This window comes from Aspergillus undulatus, assembly GCF_047715775.1.
Source record: "Aspergillus undulatus strain CBS 261.88 unplaced genomic scaffold BDV17scaffold_28, whole genome shotgun sequence".
Taxonomy (NCBI): Eukaryota; Fungi; Ascomycota; class Eurotiomycetes; order Eurotiales; family Aspergillaceae; genus Aspergillus; species Aspergillus undulatus.
Window position 1 is genome coordinate 116,633 of NW_027396632.1, and position 20,528 is coordinate 137,160.

Consider the following 20,528-nt stretch of genomic DNA (forward strand, 5'->3'; position numbering starts at 1 on the left):
ACTGGATTTGGCGTCTTGGGACCCCAACTCTGAGCCCGTTGGAGAAGGATTTGTCTTTAATTGCGGAGTAATTAGGGTTAGAGACCTGTCAATGAAGCCAATGAAGCCAGTCCCGGGGCCCGGGTAAGCGTAAGCGTACCCGTAAGCAGGAGCGGGAGCGGATCTCCCGATAATTTTCCTCGAGAGTAAGTACAGCAACCGGCAACATGGGAAGCAGTCGCGACATGGATACTCTAGCCGATCACTGGTGGAGAAATCTTGGAGGAAGGCTACGCTCACAGAATCCCGTCATGGATACCTTCTTGCTCTTGCGTAGCGCAACCTGCACACCTATGATCACGTCGCACAACCATTATGACGAGCACATACGCATACGAGGTGCCTGCCTTTTTCTCCGTTGTAGCGGTGAGGTCAACGGATGGATGTATGCATTTGTGAATACATCCACTCAATGCCAAGTTGTCTATTACTTTTACTTCCACCATGTTATTAGTCTCGCCTCGCCCAGAGCTATTTCATTTCCTCAAATTCCTTGACCACCTCTAATCTTGACCTGAAATCTTGACCTGAAAACAAGATGAACACCCACAACAGTGCAAAATACCATGATCTTCCTGAATGTGACGCTGAAGCAGGCGACTTGCTCAGCAGCAGTAAGCAAAAAGTTCCCAGGAGAGAAAGACGCAGGTCCAACTCGAGCTTAAGGAAATACATTTTCTATACTGCCTTGGGCGTCAGTATACTAATTAATATTCGCTGGCTGTGGGATATGATTCAAGAATCCAATGACATTCGTATCCCGAGTCCGCTTTTCTGTATGCTGTCTCTGCTTTGGTTAGTTAGTTACTGACGGAAATAACAGCACCAGCAAACCGCGTCCTTCGGTACAAAACACAGACTTTCTTTAGTGGTTTCGCTGAAGAGAGAACACCGTATATGGGTCCGCCCACTGACGCCTACGACAAAGCCTGGGAGGATCTATATAATTGTAAGACTTGCCAGACTGTTGTCCATGATGTATTTTTCTCACAATGTGTGGCTTATAGACGGGATCATCAAAATCCCCAAATCTGACGCCGCGCAGCTAGTCAACCATACTCTTCCTCTGTCGTCCGAGCCCGGTCAGTACGTCGTCGAGATTGACGTCTTCCATCAACTGCATTGTCTAGTGCGTCATCTCTTCTATTCTTCCCCTTATCATCTTATACCATATTGTGCATTCTAACCAGGTACCCCTGCCAGCACCACCTTCACAAAAAAGCCTGGGGCCACCAGATGGGAGTCAACAAAAGCAGCCCGGACGAGGTGTCTGCCTTTTGGGATCATCTCGACCACTGCTCTGAGTCTCTCAGGCAGAGCCTCATGTGTTCATCGGATGTGTCGACAATCAATTGGGTGTGGTCGGATGAGCAGCACAGATGGCAGGCTGATGGCCGGGTTGCGCATACATGTCGGGACTTCGAGGCCATAAGGGGTTGGGCCTTTGAAAGGACGGCGGGGGTTGTGGATTTTGGGACTTGGGTGCCGGATCCGTTGCGTTTAGTGGGAGACGCCTGATTTCAAGGCTTGGATTGGTGAATATGCAATGCACGATTTGTATTACTGTGGAATGGTGCATGTGGCAAGCCCTAACAGGGTACCTTCAGGGCTAACGCAGCCAACTTAAGTTCCCGGGCGTTCCGCTGACATTCATGCAGTTCCGTAGCCACAGGCTGCGTTCTTTGGTAATAGGCCCCTACTTTTACAAATGTGGCGACTGGCAATCGTCATACCTTGTCTCTAGTCCGTAACTTACGCATACCTTCGCCGCCATGGCTGCGATTCGATTCGGTTTTAGAGCTTCATTAGACAACAACCGCTTACGCTTACGCTTCTGCATACGCGTACGGTTACGCTGAACAAATGGACCATCCTCGCTCCTCTCTCCAGTTCGTGGCTCAGAGAAAGCCCCAGCGGGTCTGTATCGGACATAGGTATAGATAATGGGGGGAAGTATTTCGTCATCCAACTTGAATTGAATGAAAAGGATCAAGACAGCAGGCACGAAGACGCAAGGGATTGCTTTCCTAGGACTATGAGGCACGGAGAGGCTTACATTCCCCGAGTAGCTCGTCTTACATATCCTAATCACCGCGTTGTTGCACCATTAATGCGGGCTAATGTCGACTGTCACCCGCTTAATCACTTACGACCAGCAGCCCGAAAGGCGCGGACCAGTGATGTAGTCAGTAAAGTAGCTACCGCAGGGGTTATGGTATCGGCATTTGCCATGCTCCCAGGGGTATCAGAATAGAACTGCGCTAACACAGCAGCAATTTTTCGGACATTGCAAAGTGCTGTCGTATTTACTTTATGGGAAAATGGAAAGGGAAGCTGTTCGCCTTAGCACGTGACTGATTGACAATACCTCTGTTGGCGCTACCGCACATGGGCATGTCATGCTTCCAGAGTTGTTGCTTAATACTCAGGAGCTGCGAGGTTGTTTCTTCGACATCGCAAACGCCGTGACCCGTGGGATGAGTACACTGAAAATGGGCACCTCGAAGCAGTGCAACTGTGTCTCAAGGGAGGTGCCGATGTGCACGTGAATATCCCCTCTGAACTCCCGACTGATTATATTGACGAGGAAGATATGTTTGTTCGCAAAATGAGCGACGTCAGAGCAAATTATTTGCCTCAGAACGGCGTTGCGTTGAGAAAGAAGGGCAACAATATCGGATCCAATGATGTGGCCGTGAACTATCAGAGCTGCCCGAGTTCGCGCAAGAAGTGCTCGCGGACTCTTATAATTCAGCGTTTAGTGGACTCGGTGCTGCGTTGGGAGGTTTCCAGAAATTCAAATTCTACGGGTTTCCGTAAGACACGGGGGATGGGTTTGGCGTCGATAAAGATATCATTGAGGGACAGCGACGGCAGGAGACACTTGCGTCCCAGATGCTTGACCTTGACTGTGATCTTCATCAGCAGGAGGCTGAATGTGTAGGGTATATCACAATGGCACATTCGTATGCAAGTGAAGCAGTTGTGCAGAGACTGCTAGAGGCTGGCGTTGATGTCTCGGTTTTGGATGAGCTTGCGCGGGGACCGAAATGGCTGGAGACGAAGCACCCTGCTTTTAGAGCAAGTGGTCACTTTGATGACTAGAACTATACGGGTAAACCCCCTTTCAGCTTTCTGAGGTATGGGCAAGGTGTCCTGTTGGTTCTTAACTTCCGCATTAAAGCTGGACGGACGCTTTGGGGGAGGACATTACGTCGGGTGTTGATACTCTAGACTTGCTGAGACAGAAGTCAATTTTTGTTTGGCCATGAGCCGCCCTTTATGGATTTTGCGCTCTCTAATCTCTTAATAAGGTAATCAAGAGTAAAATCAATGTTTGCCACAACGTCCACAACACCAGATCTTGGAAAGGACCTGAAGTTTCTCAGATGTATACTCAGTTCTTGCAGACCGATCAAGAAGCCCACTGATCTTGTCGAGGGCGAGCTGAATGCAGGAGGGATTGAGAGCTAGCCATAGGCATTACAGGCAGGTATGGTAGTTTAAACATTGACTAGGAATTAGATCAATGGTACCTTACGGGCTAGCAAGCACGGATTTTATATAGTCCTATATTATAGAATATGCATGCTCTTTCGCAGGATGAGCTAATCCAAGGTGTTATTCCGATGCCCAGGGAACAAAGCAACGACATACTACAACCAAGTATTAAGTACTTTATATTCCCCCGCCCAACAATGATCACGGCTCCACATCTATTGCTTGTGCTTTCGGCTCTCGGGATTTCGGAACCTGCTCCACATACAACAATACGCCAATTAATAAGGGCAATGCGGGAAAAATGCCGTGCCGCTTAAGTAACCAGCGCTGATCGTGTCCATATGATGCGACGGGCCTGGTGGGTATAGCCGCTGCGAGTGCTTCGATCTCTCCATAAATTAAGCAGCAATGCCCAGGCGTCTAAGGCTGCTTGATGTTTCTTCAGCATCCTGTAACCAGGAACATCATTCCTTTCAGATTGCCAATAATGCCGCTCAAAATCCTCATTGTCGGCGCCGGCCTCGGCGGTCTCGGCGCAGCGATTGCCCTAAACCAGGCTGGCCATGATGTTGTCGTACGTTCTTGTTGCCTTTGGCCATGGCCATGAGGAACCGACTGTTGACTCTGTTTAGGTCTTTGAACAGTCGCGATTTCTCCACGAAGTCGGCGCCGCAATCAACGTGGCTCCCAACGCTTCACGCATCCTGCGCACCTGGGGAGTCGATTTCGAAGCCCTACAGCCAGTCCATTGCAAGCATCTCCGGGTTTGGAATGCCAATGCCAATGCAATCTACACACCTCTTGTAGGTCTATACCGGCGTTTATAGTATTTTGGCTCGCATCACGGCTAACCCACCACGCAGGTAACAAAGGATATTCAGGAGTCACTGAAGGTCCCCGGCGACTTTTTACTAACTCACCGGGTGGACTTGCATAATGCTCTTCGCGAAGCCGCTGCAAAAGAAGTTGATGGCAAGCGGGTTGATGTTCGTCTGACCTCGCGAGTCGCGTCAGTGGATGCCGATGCTGGGACGGTCACTCTCGAGGACGGGACTGTTCATAGTGGCGATCTCGTCTTGGGTGCCGATGGAATGCATGTAAGGACTTTCCCCTACCTTGTCATTTACGCCCTAGGTACACTTCAACGACTTACACAAGACATGGCAGTCCAAATCAGTCAAAGCCATCACAGGCGAGGACCAAAAGAAAGAAAGCACCGGCCAGAACACCTTCCGGTTCCTCGTCCCCGTGTCAAAGCTGCGCTCCGACCCGACAACTGCATCACTTCTAGATAAAATCGGTCTAGATGGAGTGCACGTCTTCGCCAACTCAGACCGACGGATAGTGGTGTACCCCTGCCGTCGCGGGTCCCTGCTAAACTGCGCCGCTATTCACCCTGCAGCCTCCATGGCGGAGACGCAAGCCTCGTCCTGGCTTAACTCCGGCAATGTCGACGAGCTCCTGGAGACATTCAAGGACTTCTGTCCTGAGTTACGGGAGATGTGCCGCATGGCTGAGGACGTGAAGTTGTGGAGTCTGGCGTCTCGTCAGCCGCCGCGGACGTTCGTCAAGGGCAAACTGGCCCTGTTGGGCGATGCCGCGCATCCGACTCTTCCCCGTGAGTCTTCTTCACATTATACACCAGAGAATCTATATTCTAACAGAGTCGCAGATCAAGGCCAAGGCGGCGCACAAACATTTGAAGACGCCGCTGCCCTCGGTGCCCTCTTCACTTCCGATACCACCCCCCATCAAGTACCGCAGTATCTAGAAGTGTACAACAAGACACGGTACGAGCATTCTATCACCGTTATGATGATGTCCAAAGTACCAAATGAGGCGAGGGCAGAGGTACTAGACGAGTTGCGAAGATATGTCCCCGGTGCCAGCGTTCCCGAAGATATGTTTGCATTCGCTTGGGCTTCTGATCCTGCGAGGAGGGCGAGGGAGTTGTTAGATGCTGCTTAGACCTCGATACATAAGGTTATTTTGTAGATACAGCGTTGGACGTTGAAATGTATATACAGACACCGAAATCGGCCGGTGATGAGCTCGACCAAGCACTGGTTCTTTTACTCCTTATTTGCCACTCCCTTTAGATCGTAGACCTTTCATCGGGTCCTGCTGCCCAAAATCGTCCGGTTCCCGAGTCGTTTGATGTTGTATGCGTAATAATTTCCGTGCTCCAACAATGTCTGAGCTTCAGGGCAACCTGGAATATATCGAAGCCGCCAGTGAAGACATTGTCCCATGAACTTGGCTAGGTCTCCGCTTCTTGCTATGCCTAGTCTAGCCGACCATTTAGCGCAGGTAGTATGTCGCACGTCACATACCATACTGCACCATTAAGACGCCAAGTTTACTGGAGAGTGTCGACAGTATTTCCGGGGGGCGATCGAGTGGAGACAGAAATTACTGTCGTGTACAAAGCTGCTTACTAGCTCCTGGCAGAACATGTAGACATGGTTCGATCAGGCAGAGTCGGAGTGTCTGGAAGCGAAGCTATCTGCAACAACCCTTGATGAGACTATGATCAACGCTTTTCGTGGTAAAAAGAGCTAGGCCCGGTTGCATTCCATTTTAACACAGAAAGTAGAGACAGGGTCTCACCTTTGTAGGCGATGTTTCTTGTCCAAGGGAAGGCCGCAGGCGCACGGGCAATGGAGGCCAACGCCCTCCGATGGCGGTACTATCGCTTGAGTGCTCGAAGAAGCGTTCGGTATAGCTTCAGCTCCTGCTCTCCTGATGATTGTAATTGTTTGATACGGGTGAGCCGATTTTTCCATCGCATATCATGCTGGCAGCTGAAGAGGTCGGGGGCAGTAGGGGCCGGGGTGCTACTCCAGCTCCCTTGATTTACTTTCGGTAGCATTCAACAAGAGTCACCTATCTCGGGATGCTTGGAAAGTAAAGGAGATCTAGAAGTATACGTTACGAGACGCAAAGCCGGACGGAGACATCGTTACCGATTCAGAGCCTTAAGGTAGGATTCAGATGGAGTACTATAACATCGGCAGTCTACTCGAAGCGCACAAGAGGGGAAACCGTACTTATCGCGACAGAAAGACCGAGGTGGGATGATAAAGGAGCGAAATTGGACCCGTGAGGAACAGAAAAAGGGAGCCAATGGACAAGGACCAAGCAACGAGGATGACTATACCTTGGGCTTCTTCGCACGACGCCCCGTCCTCGACTTCTTCTCATTCGCGCTCTTCTCTTCCTCAATGGTGGCCAACGCTTTGGTGACCAGTTCAATCTCCTTCTTCTCCTCTGGGTCGTTCACAGTTCGGAAGACGTACGGTCGGGTTATCGCAAGCACCCGGTGACCCTCAAGACGTCTTTTAAACAAGACGGGCCCCTCGTTTTCCGAGACTTGGAGACCGACTTAGTGTTGACGGATGTTCATGGCGATATTGAGCTCTCTGAGGCAGATGGGTGTTCGAACCAGTTGTTTGGACTTACTCTGGCCCTGTTTGGATAGGTTGACCGCTATATATAGCGTGTTTCCTATGCAAAATCAGCGGTTATACCTACCCAAGAAAGAATATTTTTATTCTTTATCAGGTACATTTTTATAGGTTGGGATGCGCAGAATTATGTCAGTGGCTCCGGTTGACTCTCTGTGATATCGGATAATTAGATTACTGGGGTCAGAAGGTCGCACACAGATGTATCTACTTGACTGCGTCTTGAATAGCCTCCATAATCCTCAATCCTATCCCAAGTGGAGCCGCGCCATTTGCCGCCTTGGTCTCCTTGTTCTCTCGTATCGCTCAGCGAGCATCAGCAGCAGATAGATAATGCGCAGCGTTCCCCAAAGTAAGCTCATCCCTCGGATAACAAAAGACAACTGGGAGATCGAAATGTATGCTAGGATGTTCTACTGCACCATTGGTGCTAGAAGAGCGGGCGGCCTACTGGTGCCATATCATGGAAGCCTAAAAATTAAACCACGCGGTAAAAGGCTCGCAATCAAATAGAGGCACTCTTCACATGTATCAAAGCTTCGTCATAGTCCGCACTGCAAATATGTTCTGCCAGTCATGGGTATAACTCCCCGGACGGGCTAGGCCGATGACTTCGCGGGAGTTCCCCAGTCTTGATCCCATTCGGGCCTAGTCTCGGCACGGAACTTCTGATCCCGTGACCCCGAGGAAACGGGATTATTAATCAGAATCAGCTGTTTATCTCCATCCTGATCCAGATCCATTTGGTGTACAACCTCACTCACCTCACTTTCATTTGCGTACTATTCCCATCGATAGTTGACAACTCTATAACCATGGCCGAGCACCCGTCTTTTACTCTTGCTGCTCTTTGTAAGTACTCATTCTCACTTCATGACCTCAGCTCCCCAGCATCATGCTGATCTTCCCTCCTCCAGTGTCCGCCGGCGGCACCGCCGGGTTCTTAAAGACACGCTCTACGCCATCTCTAGTCGCCGGCCTTGGACTGGGCATTTCTTATGCTTTCTCTGGTACGTACGAATCACCCTATTCTCCATCCCAACCAAGACATACCAATGTGCTGACGGTATGGCTAGGCTACCTCCTCAAGCAAAACAAGGACTACGGCGCCGAGCTCGCCCTCGGAAACAGCCTTGTCCTGCTTGGCTCTGGCGTCGCGCGGACGATCAAGACTAAGGCCAAGGCACCCGTGCCGATTGGGCTTGCGGCTGCGGGGTTCCTAGCGACGTTTTACTATCAGAAGAAGTTCCGGGAGTTTCGGTGGGGTGTTTAAGTTAGTCTCCCAACAATTACCATGGGCTTGATGGCGGCTGAAATGGGTAGATGTATGATTAGCGTCAGATTGTACTGTACTATATCCTCTCCAATCAAATAAATATGACTTAAATCATGTGTCTTATATGGCAAATGGCTAAAGAACACTGATCTGCTCCCACCGCTCGAGGGCCTTGCGGTAGCGGTCCCTAGTTGCCTCTAGTCGTTTGCGGGTCGATGCATCAGATTTATCCTCTGCGGCCACTCTGTTGAGCTCGTCATCGTCGAGTTGCGTGAACGTTTCAGCAGAGACGGTTCGCAGCGGACACTTTGGGCCTAGAACATGCCGCTCGATGACCTGGGTCGCTACATTGTCAATGAAGCGGTAGACCGCAATCTGGTAATAGATCTCAAGCTTTGCCCGCGTCTGTATGATGTTGTTTAGCAGGGTCGGCAGATGGGCAGTTTGTTTGTTGATGCTGCCATTCGTTGCAGCCTCTACGGGTTGCGTCCCATTGAGTATAAAATTTCGCCGCTGCTCCAGCGTCGCCAGTTGGTTTTCGAAGAAAGGGTGCTTGGTGAACAACGGTCGGACTTGATTGTCCTCAACGAGTTCCTGGAGGGCAGTGTCCGAGTCCTTGTTCCAGTCCTCCAGGTGACCGCTAACCAGCCGGCTGACTTCCAGTCGCACCCTATTGTTCGGTATCGCCAATCGCAAGAGGATATCGTAGCACTCTCTAACACGAAGCTTCGCATCCTCAACCAGGTCACTGGCAAAGGCTTCCCAATGTGCAGAAAGCTTCCGAAACACTTTCTCCTCCACGTCGGGGTGAACGCTGCCGGGCAGACTTTTACCGCGACTGATCATGGCCTCTTGGTATATTGCGGAGTATATACCAGGCGTTTCCCTAATACATTTATCCCATGTATGCGGATGGGTTCGAGCAAGTTGCTGTAGTTCGATCTCATGGCTGTCAAACTTGAGCTCAACATCCCTTGTAGGGTGAACCGCTTTCGCAAACTCGTCCAGGCGCCTTTGAACCAGATAACAGAGTCTGACCTTCGGATCCTGTGAAGCAACGTCGTGATAGTGTCCACGGAGACATGCATCGGCCATGCGCTGCATCTCATTGCAGAACTGCAGGACAAAGTACCGCTGGGACCGGGGACTGGTCCTGGCCTCTCCCATCTTCTTGAGATCTGCTTCGCAGTCACGTAACTTTTGCCGTATCTCGGCAATAATGCTGGGCATTCCTTTTTGAAGCTGTGTGCGACGCTCTCGGTCGATGTAATCCATCAGCGCTTTGATCCCGAAGCGTGCCTTTGGCACATTCTGCCACACCGGCTTGGAGAACTCTTGCTCCTCGGCCTCGTCGCGTTCGGCATCAGTAAAGTGAGGCTCATGGGGTTTCCGGTTGCGAAGGCCGAACCACCCGTGGTCCAGGTGCGGTGCAGTCGAGAGATTATTCTGCAGCAAAGAGTCCATCTACAGCGTCTTGTTAGGAAGACGTGATACGCACTTGATCTCTGCAAACATGCGACAACTCACCCACATGCCGGCTCCCTCCTCTCTCTTGTCGCATTTGTTCAGCACACCAATTGCACGACTCTCAATGCCGGGGACGGTAGCGACGATCTCCAGACTCTTGGACAGCTCCACGTCAGTGTCGCCGAGGATAAGCCTAGGGATGTTAGTATGTTACCGGCTCTTGGAGATTCTTGAATGTTCTCGCAAAACAATGTTCCGCTCGTTTTCTAGATATTTCCGAACTATTCTCTCAGCTATTTCCCCCTTGGTCGACATGGACATTGTTCCGTTTTTGGTGGTCCCATTTGTCCTTGCATTATCTTTGGCTTTTGCTTGAGTGTTCTGAACCAAGCCTGGTAGGTCGACGATAGACCAGTGCATTTCATCTGGACCCGACCGTTCGATTCGAAGTGTCGCGTCGCAAAGCGAATCTGCCTGGGCATGGTCTTTCCCAAACATAGCTTCGGTGGCCTAGCTGAGTTAGTGCTAGTTATAACTGGAGGTGCAGGAAGATGGTGAGGTACCTTCTCTATCATTTCCTTCATAGCATCCTGAGTGAGAGCTTCCACCTCGATGCGAAAATCCTCTGTCCTTTCCAAGAAAGCATTGTCGCTCCCAGTCATAGGTCCTGGAGTAATAGTCGCTTTAACGCCGACATCCTTGGAGGCCTTCGTCTGCCTGAATGAGATCTGAATCGGGAAGCGAGTACAGGTGCGCTCTTGCACTGGGAAAGAGATCTCCGTGATGGCCTGCAGAACGGAACTCTTCCCTGTGCTTTGGTCGCCGACAACAATGAGCTATTCAAATAAGTAAATTACATCTCTTTTTCGGCGTACGGAGAAGGAAAGGCAAAAGCGTACCTCTGGCAATTCGATAGTGCTACTGAGCCCGAGCGCATGGAGCTCATCGATGAACGCGAGCTGCTCGGAGCTCTCGACACCAATGAAATGGCGGATTCTGTTAGCCATGGTCGGAAAGAATTCGTGGTATATGAGCGAAAGAAGAAGAAAGAGGATGGAAAAATGCTCAACGGAATTACAAGCAGGAGGAGATTTATTCCACAACGCTAAACATGCATGAATCAACTAGGCAGCCCCATCATGAGTTCGAGCCGGAACATCCTCTCGTGCCTTACTTAGTTGACGCACAGATCAGGGATCGTCAAGCCAGGTCAGGGGGAGGCGGGCGGGAGGGGGTGATTCGGTTGTGATGCCGCAGTCAACGTGCATACGCTACTGTACCATGACATAGTGCAACCAGTGAACAGCCAACATCCCAGTGTAAAGCAAATCAGGATGCAGCCCGAGCATCCCGGCATAAGCGCCCGCCCCCCATGATCGTGAACCGCCGAATCTGATACTGAGAGGAGGCTATCTATAGGCTGCTGTTTTTACCAATGGTGTGAGAAGGTACTTTTTACGTTGCCTGTTCCGAGTCATGAACCCCGCCATTGCCGCCCGCGGCAGTTCCCACGTCCTTCCTTCTTGGTAGTAGCTTGGACGGGGATTAGATGGTGTGCTTCCGATGCGTGGGACCGATAGCGGCACTTTTGAGTTTACCGAAATACCCATTCAATGGAGGATATACCTAAAGTTGTATCGATGACCGAGCTATACGCGGGCATACATGGGATTGTATCGGCATAAAGAGTGTCTCGGGTTGCACAAGCTCAAAATTTCAGATCCATTGGCAGGATAATTGCTTTTGTTCTAAAAAGGGCAACTTCGCCTCGGACTCCAAGAACACTCGCCGCATGATCTTGGAAACCTGCAGTCCACTGCCCAGCCCAAAATCCATCTCCCCTGTCCCAAACCAAGCCAACTGAAGCCCTACCAATTAAACACCTCACCCCCCCGAACAATTCAAAACCTGCCCGCTGACGAACCCCGCCTCCGGCGACGCAACAGACCCAATCGTTCTCGCAACATCCACCGCGGTCCCCTGCCCCTTAACCGCCTGCCTGCCAATAACCATCTCCGCAATGGCATCGTACCAATCCACGAATTTCATCTGCTCCGTAGCAAATAGTCCCGGCATGACGGCGTTAACTGTGACACCCTCGCCAGCATCAACGGCCGCGGAGCGGACGAGGCCGATAACGGCTGCTTTGGACACGATGTAGGCTGATAAGCCTGGTTTTGGGTCGGAGTAGGTTGTTGAGGATGTGTGGATGATTCGGCCGTAGCCGGCTCGTTGCATGTATGGCAACACCGCGCGAGTGAGGAAGAGGCTCCCCTCAGCATTAACCGCCATATGGCGACGATAAATATGAGCCGACTATGCGGTCAGAGGCTCGAAGGCATAAATCCCCGCTAGGTTCACGAGAACATCGATCCTCTTGTAGACGGCCCAAGCCCACGCAATTGCCATATCGACTTGGTCCTCCTTCGCGACATCGCATTTCCTGATTGCGGCGCGGCCACCGGCTATTTAAATTTCGGTTTGGGCTTCCCATAGCTTGCGTTTGTCGATTTCGAGGAGAAGTAAGAATGCGCCTTGCGCAGCGAGATATTCAGCTGTTGTTCGCCCGATTCCGGACCCTGCGCCGTTGACGATGATGACTTGGTTGGCGAATTTGTTGGGCCGAGTTTGGGCGCTGGAGGCGGGGTGATGTTGGCTTTGGCGTCGGGCATTGTGCAGTTAGATTCCTATGGTAGGGACGGGCCAGTGGTTGTATGTGTGGAAAAGAGGTCTGGTAGTCGAGTGGGTAGGCTTATGAGATTAGATTAACCTTTGAAAGGTGATGGAATATACACCCAAAACGAAACAATGAGATTATTGTGCCTGGACCCCGCCAACCCCTCATCGATCTCAGTTCGTTTTCGATTCGATCTCGATGAGATCTGTGCGAGAGAGCGAGTGCCGGAAGTGGACTCGAGAAGGCCAATCTGCGCCCAATTGTTAGGTACGGGTTCCGATTTGCTGCACTCGGAGTTATCGATGCATGGTGCGAATAGGCGGGGTGGTTTGATGCGCTGAAAGACGGTAAAAGGCCCCATGGCCCGGGGGTGCAGCTGCACGGATAAATGCTCCAGCTCATTGGGCGCGTTCGACCTGGATTTGGCAGACTGGCATTTGTTTTTAGATCTGCCCTACTCTGTATGCGATGGATCTGGATGGACTCAGGTTGTCTGACACAATTCTCCATCAGGGCGTGCTTAGGGCCGGTATTGTTTAGACTCCATTACGGCCGTATATCTAAATCCGAGACAACAGTATCCCCCAGATGAACAAAGACGATGTATCTTCATTGAATGAAAGACGTTAATCCGTAAGACTAATTACTATGTACCAACCATAACAATACATTATCCCTCCAGGCCCAAAGCATTCAGCCTGGACTTTAAGGATACACTCAAGCAGGCGGGTTGATATCCACAACCGGAATCACAGTGTCGTCAAGACTAACCTCGCCAACACCAGAGTACTTGTTCAACCAGCCAAGCACCTGCTGGTGCCAGACAAGGCTGTTCTCGGGGTTCGTGACCCTATGGGAAAGTTAGATATTGGAAACACAAGGGCTAGAGAAAAGGGGTAACGGGTGAGGGGAGGGGGGGCGGCAAACCAGTGATTCTCATCAGGGAAGTTCAAGAAGCGACTGGGGACACCACGCTCCTGAAGAACATTAAAAAGCGAAAGCCCATCAGAGACTGCAAGACGATAATCAAGATCATTATGAATAACCAAGTGCGGCGTGGCGAACTGCAAGATACGCTCAACAGCACTGGGGTCCCAGCGTCGGTAATTGTCGCGCGCTCCCCAGAACGTCCCGTTGAAGTCGCGCTCAATGAACCACAATTCCTCGGTGCCAATCTTGGAGTCGCCGACGAATGTCCCGTCGTGCGTGACGAGCGCTTTGAATTCGCGGCCGAGCTCCGCGCCCTGGATCCAGTTTACCATGAATCCACCGTAGGATGCGCCGGCGGCCACGGCGCGCGAGGTGTCGATGTAGGGGATGTTGTCGCGGATGTGGTTGAAGCCTTTTACGAGGTCGTCGTAGGGGTAGCTTCCTATCGAACGGTTAGCCCTGCCGTGTCTTTTGGAGGGTTAATTTTGAGGGGGCGTACCCCAGTTGTTCTGGATAGCGTCGGTGAGTTCATCGCCGTAGCCGGTCGATCCGGTGGGGTTGGGCGCGACGACGACGTAGCCCTGGTCGGCAAAGACCTTGGGGTTCCAGCGTGTGCTCCAGGAGTTGTACCAGGCGCCCTGGGGACCACCGTGGATGAGGTAGGCCAGGGGGTAGGATTTGGTCTCGTCGAAGTCTTTGGGGTAGGTCACCCAGGCGTGGATCTACAAACAAATATAAGCAAGGCTCTGCCTCAGAGATGAAGGGGAATGATTACTTACGTCAGTCCAGTTACCGGTGTACCAGAACTCACCAACATCATCGGGCCCGAGACCGGCGAGTTCGGGGTCGATTTCGTGGGCGGAGACGAGGGTCTTCAGGACGCCGCGGTCGGGGTTCTGGCTGACGATGTCGACGTACCAGCTCGAGTAGAGAGTCGATCCGGTAACGACAAGAGTGCTGTTCTTGGAAGGGTAGTAGGCCGATGCGTATTTTCCATCGGTGAGCTTGGCAGGGGTGAAGTCTCCAGTGGCGTCCTTGACAGGGATCAGGAAGAGGTTACCGCTGCCCTCGTCCTCAGCGGAAACAACGATAGTCTTGCTGTCAATCCACTTCAGAGAGTCGGCGGAGCGGTCCCATTCGGTCGCCAGGGCGGTGATCTCCTCGGAGGCGACATCGTAAACGTACAGAGTACGGTGGTCAGACTCGTAGTTGATCTCCTCCATCTGGAAGTAAGCGAGGCTCTTGCTATCGGGCGAGAAAACAGGGCTGCTAGAGTCTCCCAGGATTCCCTCGGGGGCAGAGCCAGGCGCATTGATGGGAGCCGCAGTCTCAGAGCCGTCGTGAGGCACAAGGTAGATGTACGACGCGGTGTAGTTGGCCTTGGGCAACTCGGGAGCCTTGCTCTTGAAGGCCACCCACTTGCCATCCGCCGAGACGTCGTAGTCCGATGCGCCTCCGAATGGAGGGTAGGGGGACTCAGCTCCCTCAACAGGAGCAACGAGGTTCTTGAGACCGCCAGAAGAGACGAAGCGGGAGTGCTGGCTGCTCCTCAGGACACCAGAGAAGACGGCATTGAAGGTAGTGGTGAGGTAGGTATCCCAGTGGCGGACATAGATGCTGTCGTAGATACGGGCAGAGGACAGAGGAGTAGGAGCGAGTTCCGCGTTGTAGGCAGTGCCGTTGGCGTAGGACTGGGCGTAGACGAGGTAGTTGATGTCGCCCGACTCGGTCGTGACAGCCTTCAAGCCGGAGAAAGCAGCCGGAAGAGAGGCAGCCTTGTATCTGGGACAGTCAGTATCGCTCGATTACTTCTTGTCATGGTGCATCATACCCAGAAGGAAAGTTGGCGAGGCCCGAAACCCAGAGCTCAACACCGCCAGGGATCTGCGCATTAGTGCCATTGATGTACAGCAGAGTCGAGTCCGTCAGCCAGACAATCTCGGAGACGTTGCTGTCGTCGGTGAGGAGGGTGATGTTTCCCGATCGAAGGTCCAGCAAGCTCCATGAGGCGCTGGTCTCGGCGGTCTCGAAGGAGTACTGCGAGGTGGAAAAGACGGCGACGTTCTACACCTGTTAATACCATACTGTAGAATTGTCAAGGATGATTGCGGCTCACTCCAGAGGGATTGGGAATGGCTTCGCCTCTGCGGGGAGCACTGATTAACTGCCTATGCGGAGTCAGCTTGACTGTACAACAAGGGAGGGCAAGGGCAAGTACTCGGGAGTCAAGGCCAGGGCAGAGGAAGCCGCAGCGGCCAGCGAAAGCCACCTGAAAGCACCCATCGTGAGAATTGACTTGATCGCGCACCTTGAGACAAATAACAAAGAAAGGGACAGGCCTATTTATAATGAGGGGATGGTGTAATTGAGGCCGGCGATAACCATGGCCCCCCGCACGCGAGGCGAGCTGCAAGGCGCATGGGCTCGCATGTTTTGGTCCTTATTGACCTTCCTATTCAGTCTGCTTGACAGAGATTGGCGGGTGCCCTGGCCAAGTGGAGAGGGCCAACGACTGCAGGCAAATCAGGTCGAAGACTGCCCTGCATGGTTACAGTGCCAAGCAGCATTATATCAAGTGATGTAACCTCTGTCGGAGGGAGCCTGATAAGTCTAGGGACTGTCCAGGTACCCCAGGCTATCCACCGCTGCCTTGCGCCATCTTATCTGTGGATTTGCTATATGGTGACATGAATCGTACGATAAGAGTGGGCAATGAGACAATCGGCTTGATTAAGACAAGCAATCTAGCTTATCGGAGGACTCCGCCCATGAGCCAAGCCCTTCCATCAATATATTCTTCGATTCCGTCAATTTCCATGATTTTTGTGGCTATTCCCACTCTCGTGTACGAGCGGCCAAGAAAGCTTGACTGCCCGCCTCCGAGAGCGATATTCCAGAACTCGTATAGAAAAGCGATCAAACAGCACAAAATAACGTCTTCAGCTCCATGCATTGATTGAAATCCTCCCATCCACTCGCCGTATTCGACCCCCGAAGCCAGTATCCCCCAAGAAATCCTTCCCGCCTACCATGAGCAAGGACGGCAAAGTCCCGCCAATCAGACTAACATCTGGATTGACAAAGACAACCGATGCCTTGCGCCCTTGGCGATTATTGGCATTGGCATTGGCACCGGAGAAATCGAGACCCCCATAATCAAAGGTCGTCCAGGGCGATAGAAGCGGTATACTCCGCTGGATGCTCCCCAGCGGTTCGATGACTGCCGGAGTCACCACTCTATCTTCGATAACCCTTAATTCACGTCTGATCGCGGCTAGATGCTTGTATTCATTTGTGGCGAGGCAACTCGCGTGATCGAGTTTGTCTGCACTTGGAGCTCGGATAGGGCATAGGCGGAGGAAGACGATGCTATTGTGCGGATAGTATGTCCCCCTTTCAGGTGGCTCTAGCAGTCCCCTATAATTGATCGGCCCGAAAAAGTCCACCGGCTCGTCGCTGGGTCTTCGTAAAGCGCAAAGCATCTTCAGGTACAATGCGGCGATGATGTCGTTGCGCGTTAGTTGAACGCTCGAGGCACAAGTATTGCTCTCCAGCTCCTTCTGCGCCTTCGCGCGTACCTCGTCGACCCAGGCGCCGGGCAGGTGTACCAACCTGTACGTCAGCTTCTCCGACAATCCAAAGAGCTCGAGCGTCCTTTGCACAGCACCTTGCCGAAGAACTTCAACTCGCCCAGCCGACGCTTACCAACGACATCAGCAGCGGGCTCGATGGGAGCTGGTCCAGCGGCGTCAGCCTCTCGCACCTGCAAGACCTCTGACGCGCGGCCCGCGACGTGTGGAGGAAAATGAATCCTGGAATCTCCTTTTCCGCAAGCATATCGCAAAAGAAACGCACAATGTCGAAGCCGCTCTGCCCATCAAACAGGCTATGGAAAAAGTTGAAGCACAGCAATGACACATCATTCAAGTTCGTCGCGCGCAGGACGCAAACTGGCTTCGGGTCCAGACACTGCGTTAAACAGGAACTTGCTATCAATGTCGTCCAAATCATCATGGAGAACCCGCGGCTCGTCCCCGCCCCCCCCGCGCCAGGAGAAAGAGAGGAAGGATCGCAGCTCAGCGTTAAGAGTACGGCCTTCGAAATCCACCGTCGAACCGCATCGGACTTTGCGCGGATCTGTCCTCTGAAACAGGTCAGTGAAGCCAAGTCACGTATCATCGCTGCCATGTCCCCTCGAGAATGTCCGGTGCTTCCAAGCTTACTTACGTTGCTCCGCAGGACTCCACCAAGTAACGGCGAACGCCCGATCAGCTGAGCCCACTTGTTCTGCAAGATCGATGGATCCAGGAAGTCGTCGATGACTAGTCCTATGTTGATGTTGAACGGCAACGGGATTGAACTCTTCAATGTGATCTTTCCCCCGCTGAAGCCGGGGAAGAATGCCATTTAGAACAATCACTACCATCATGGTAAGCGTGTAAAATCGTCCGTCATCTATATATCCCTTGCAGTCTTCATGGCGATGCAGAGAATCCTTTACTCCGATCAGGAGGGATTATTAAAGACACGTCGGGATTCACAAACAAGCTTTGGGGGATAAGGGCCTGAATAAATTGACGACAAAAGGAACATGAAGCCGAATTGTCAGTTAGTCCGAACTCCGCTAACCCAGCCACGCAGTCTACGTAGGCTATAGAAGAAGAACATGCAGTTGAATCAGTCAGGCTAGATGGGTATTTTTACTGCATGGAACTATTCAAGGAGGGTAGGTTACTCCTCCTCCCTGCCTACCCACCCAGATTTTGCTGCTTGAAGAGGGTGAGCCGGGTGGCCTGTTACCTAGGTGATCTGCTTATGAAGGTGATTTGCTTATATCACTTACTCATGAAGACCCCACCCTCGCCAATAGCAAAATATGCGAGAGAAAAGTGTCCGCAATTTCCATTGGGACATTTCTGGCCATTTACCCCTCTGGTGGGAATCAGTAGCACTGGCACAGGACGGAGTGCAGAGGATCAACTGTTTCTTCTTTGGTACTTCAATGCTGAGATGGGATATCTTATCCTAATTACCCCTGGTATGGCACAGCGTAGGTTTCACGGTTAAGTAATCATAGTAATCGTCAGTCTCTTGACAAGGAATAAGATAGACTATGGAAAGGGAATTTGTGCGGTAATCTGTAAATAGCAAAAAGATCCGCCGCAGTATATTCCATAGATGTCTAGGCAGACCATACTATAACAGACCAAAGCCCTTGTTTTATTTTGGCTCTATTACCACAGTTTGCTATAACTGCCATGAGACTCATAAAGGTGTCACTTATTCACTCAAAGTCTAGTCACTTTCCTGAGACGCCGTAATCGTGACATAACCCAAGAGAGGCAAGATGCGCGACGCAAAATCAGTGTGGACAGGGTCCACAGACCTGTAAAACTCTCGCTGTTCGAGAGACGAAAGTGAAGGATAAAGAAATGGGTACATTCCTTTTCGGTAAATCTTGGTTAATTAGGGCAATAAGATCATGTCTAGGACCATGCGGATACTGCTGCAGGGCTGTACTCAGACCCCGCGCGTATGCCTTTGATATAGAGGCTCTGTGATGCATTCCGGCATTCGTGGGGAAGGGCCAGGAATTCTTGCAGAAGCTTTGGCCATGCTCGTTAGACCTGTTAGTGGCTGTCCGGCAAGAATCGGCAGTTTCGAAGTGTCACTGACCTCCTGCTTGAAACGCAGGAGGACTAGATATAAATGGCCAGTTGGGGAGGTATGGTACTTGATAATGAATTCGTCAATCTAGTTATACTGGAAGAGAGGTGTTCCCCTGGATAATGGCTATCCAGGTGGGTCGCAATTACCGTGCGCAGATGCTTGTCCGGTAGAACAATCTGGCCCGTCTCGGCGACATTGCCAGCAGTGAGGCTGTCTTTCGAACAGAGTTTGTCGTAGTGATTCTTACCAATACTCATGTAAATATACGCAAATTCTTGATCGGTAGCGAATCCTCTCGGCAACATTCCCAGCAGGGAGACCGTCATGCTTGCGTAGACTGGAACTTTCCAACAGAGTTCCCAACAGGACCTATTACAAAGAACGTTTATATAGATATCAGTTCCAGCAACGGCAGATTGATCTCTCCATGCACCGTCAGAACCTTAATCAAGACCTGGTGTCACGATGAGCATCCGTCCGAATCGCACCGTCGCAATCAGCAATCATCGGCGTGGGCTCAACCATGTCTCGGTTACTTGCCCTCTGGCTCGCAAGCACGGGCTGGAACATCGCCCTCGTGTCTCGCACCGAGAGCAGCCTCTCCACGATCGCTGACGAAGTCAAAGCCGCCCAGACCAACGCCGGTAACCCCGACAGCCTCACAGCCGCCGCCCTGGACTGGTGCACCCAGCAGCTCGGCGGCAAGCTCGACGTCCTGAACTACAACGCCGCGCGCGTCGCCGACTCGCACATTACCACGGTTTCCCCGGAAATGCTGGAGCTCGACTTCCGGGTCTCGGCAGTTGGCATCCTCGTCGCGGGCCAGTGGTTCACACGCAACGCCAACACCGATCGCGTCTCGCAGGGCGAGTGGCCGCTCTTCCTGGTTACTGGCGGCACGCTTGATAGGGAGCCGCAGATGGTTTTCTCTTCGCTGTGTGCAGCCAAGGCGGCGTCGCAAACACTCAGCCGCCTCTTTGCACAGGCGCTGCCGCAGGCTTCGCGGGTTGTGGTTGGCATGCCGCTGATCAGGGCGCGCATCGCGGATCCAGAAAGTGGCGGCTACACCGAGGGCTACCATCCGGATACTATCATCCAGACGGTATTCAGGCCCTTCTTTGAAGAGCGCGAGAAGCTGCAGGATGGGGTGGGAAAATGGACGGTGGAGCGGGTTATTTGATAGGACAGAAGTTGCTTGCAATTTGTACGGAGACGTGTATCAAGAGTTGGTTCTGAAGCGGCGCTACTGGGGTGTGTACCTTGGCTTGCGCTTACTGCAGGGTTTATGCAAATTTACTCTAAAGACCAGGACTGTAGCACACTAAGATAGAAGAACTAACAATATCCCATAATCATAATATTGAATCTATCCAGAGGTCTCCAGACGCCGCGGAGCCAGTTGTAGAAGTGTAGAGAGCTCGCCTTTGGCTATGTTACCTTTCTACAAGTATATATCCTCAGTTCTCTATCCATAGGTCTCCTCTCTGTTTCGTTGCCTCAT

General features: G+C 51.9%; 8 protein-coding genes across 8 annotated transcripts; 4 read left to right on the forward strand and 4 right to left on the reverse strand.

Annotated features, from left to right (window-relative positions):
* Positions 1–577: 577 nt before the first annotated feature.
* BDV17DRAFT_291881 (oxidase ustYa family protein) lies at positions 578–1,557 on the forward strand (the record flags this gene model as incomplete). Its single annotated transcript, XM_073762232.1, has 4 exons — positions 578–653; positions 863–988; positions 1,047–1,168; positions 1,243–1,557. 4 exons carry the CDS (start codon positions 578–580, stop codon positions 1,555–1,557), a joined length of 639 nt encoding a protein of 212 aa, XP_073614968.1.
* A 2,428-nt stretch (positions 1,558–3,985) lies between these two features.
* BDV17DRAFT_264874 (monooxygenase) lies at positions 3,986–5,596 on the forward strand. The gene is made up of 5 exons (XM_073758094.1): positions 3,986–4,114; positions 4,173–4,343; positions 4,404–4,637; positions 4,708–5,158; positions 5,213–5,596. The coding sequence occupies exons 1-5, from the start codon at positions 4,028–4,030 to the stop codon at positions 5,506–5,508; spliced, it is 1,239 nt and encodes a 412-aa protein (XP_073614969.1). The 5' UTR covers positions 3,986–4,027; the 3' UTR covers positions 5,509–5,596.
* Positions 5,597–7,700: 2,104 nt separating this feature from the next.
* BDV17DRAFT_264876 (TMEM14 family protein) lies at positions 7,701–8,396 on the forward strand. The gene is made up of 3 exons (XM_073758095.1): positions 7,701–7,859; positions 7,925–8,017; positions 8,084–8,396. Exons 1-3 carry the CDS (start codon positions 7,823–7,825, stop codon positions 8,278–8,280), a joined length of 327 nt encoding a protein of 108 aa, XP_073614970.1. The 5' UTR covers positions 7,701–7,822; the 3' UTR covers positions 8,281–8,396.
* A 22-nt stretch (positions 8,397–8,418) lies between these two features.
* BDV17DRAFT_291884 (putative dynamin family GTPase) lies at positions 8,419–10,757 on the reverse strand (the record flags this gene model as incomplete). The annotated part of the gene is made up of 5 exons (XM_073762233.1): positions 8,419–9,747; positions 9,811–9,943; positions 10,070–10,260; positions 10,314–10,586; positions 10,650–10,757. 5 exons carry the CDS (start codon positions 10,755–10,757, stop codon positions 8,419–8,421), a joined length of 2,034 nt encoding a protein of 677 aa, XP_073614971.1.
* Positions 10,758–11,529: 772 nt separating this feature from the next.
* BDV17DRAFT_264879 (SDR family NAD(P)-dependent oxidoreductase) lies at positions 11,530–12,655 on the reverse strand. The gene has a single exon (XM_073758096.1). The coding sequence runs from the start codon at positions 12,040–12,042 to the stop codon at positions 11,635–11,637; it is 408 nt and encodes a 135-aa protein (XP_073614972.1). The 5' UTR covers positions 12,043–12,655; the 3' UTR covers positions 11,530–11,634.
* Positions 12,656–13,016: 361 nt separating this feature from the next.
* dppV (dipeptidyl peptidase DppV) lies at positions 13,017–15,728 on the reverse strand. The gene is made up of 7 exons (XM_073758097.1): positions 15,576–15,728; positions 15,474–15,525; positions 15,189–15,421; positions 14,137–15,139; positions 13,857–14,079; positions 13,355–13,799; positions 13,017–13,277 (listed from the first exon to the last, which is right to left on the reverse strand). The coding sequence occupies exons 1-7, from the start codon at positions 15,638–15,640 to the stop codon at positions 13,145–13,147; spliced, it is 2,154 nt and encodes a 717-aa protein (XP_073614973.1). The 5' UTR covers positions 15,641–15,728; the 3' UTR covers positions 13,017–13,144.
* Positions 15,729–16,296: 568 nt separating this feature from the next.
* Positions 16,297–17,764, reverse strand: BDV17DRAFT_291887 (uncharacterized protein; the record flags this gene model as incomplete). The annotated part of the gene is made up of 4 exons (XM_073762234.1): positions 16,297–16,969; positions 17,020–17,092; positions 17,309–17,501; positions 17,585–17,764. The coding sequence occupies 4 exons, from the start codon at positions 17,762–17,764 to the stop codon at positions 16,297–16,299; spliced, it is 1,119 nt and encodes a 372-aa protein (XP_073614974.1).
* A 1,786-nt stretch (positions 17,765–19,550) lies between these two features.
* Positions 19,551–20,207, forward strand: BDV17DRAFT_291888 (NAD(P)-binding protein; the record flags this gene model as incomplete). Its single annotated transcript, XM_073762235.1, has 1 exon — positions 19,551–20,207. The coding sequence occupies one exon, from the start codon at positions 19,551–19,553 to the stop codon at positions 20,205–20,207; it is 657 nt and encodes a 218-aa protein (XP_073614975.1).
* Positions 20,208–20,528: the final 321 nt, after the last annotated feature.

Coding starts and splice junctions, on each gene's coding strand:
- BDV17DRAFT_264874 (XM_073758094.1), top strand. CDS start 4,028: ATGCCGCTCAAAATCCTCATTGTCGGCGCCGGCCTCGGCGGTCTCGGC. Junction 4,115..4,172: donor AGGCTGGCCATGATGTTGTC/GTACGTTCTTGT, acceptor GACTCTGTTTAG/GTCTTTGAACAGTCGCGATT. Junction 4,344..4,403: donor ATGCAATCTACACACCTCTT/GTAGGTCTATAC, acceptor CCCACCACGCAG/GTAACAAAGGATATTCAGGA.
- BDV17DRAFT_264876 (XM_073758095.1), top strand. CDS start 7,823: ATGGCCGAGCACCCGTCTTTTACTCTTGCTGCTCTTT. Junction 7,860..7,924: donor TTTTACTCTTGCTGCTCTTT/GTAAGTACTCAT, acceptor TCCCTCCTCCAG/TGTCCGCCGGCGGCACCGCC. Junction 8,018..8,083: donor CATTTCTTATGCTTTCTCTG/GTACGTACGAAT, acceptor CGGTATGGCTAG/GCTACCTCCTCAAGCAAAAC.
- BDV17DRAFT_264879 (XM_073758096.1), bottom strand. CDS start 12,042: ATGGCGGTTAATGCTGAGGGGAGCCTCTTCCTCACTCGCGCGGTGTTG.
- dppV (XM_073758097.1), bottom strand. CDS start 15,640: ATGGGTGCTTTCAGGTGGCTTTCGCTGGCCGCTGCGGCTTCCTCTGCC. Junction 15,422..15,473: donor CCATTCCCAATCCCTCTGGA/GTGAGCCGCAAT, acceptor TAACAGGTGTAG/AACGTCGCCGTCTTTTCCAC. Junction 13,800..13,856: donor CGCTATCCAGAACAACTGGG/GTACGCCCCCTC, acceptor ACCGTTCGATAG/GAAGCTACCCCTACGACGAC.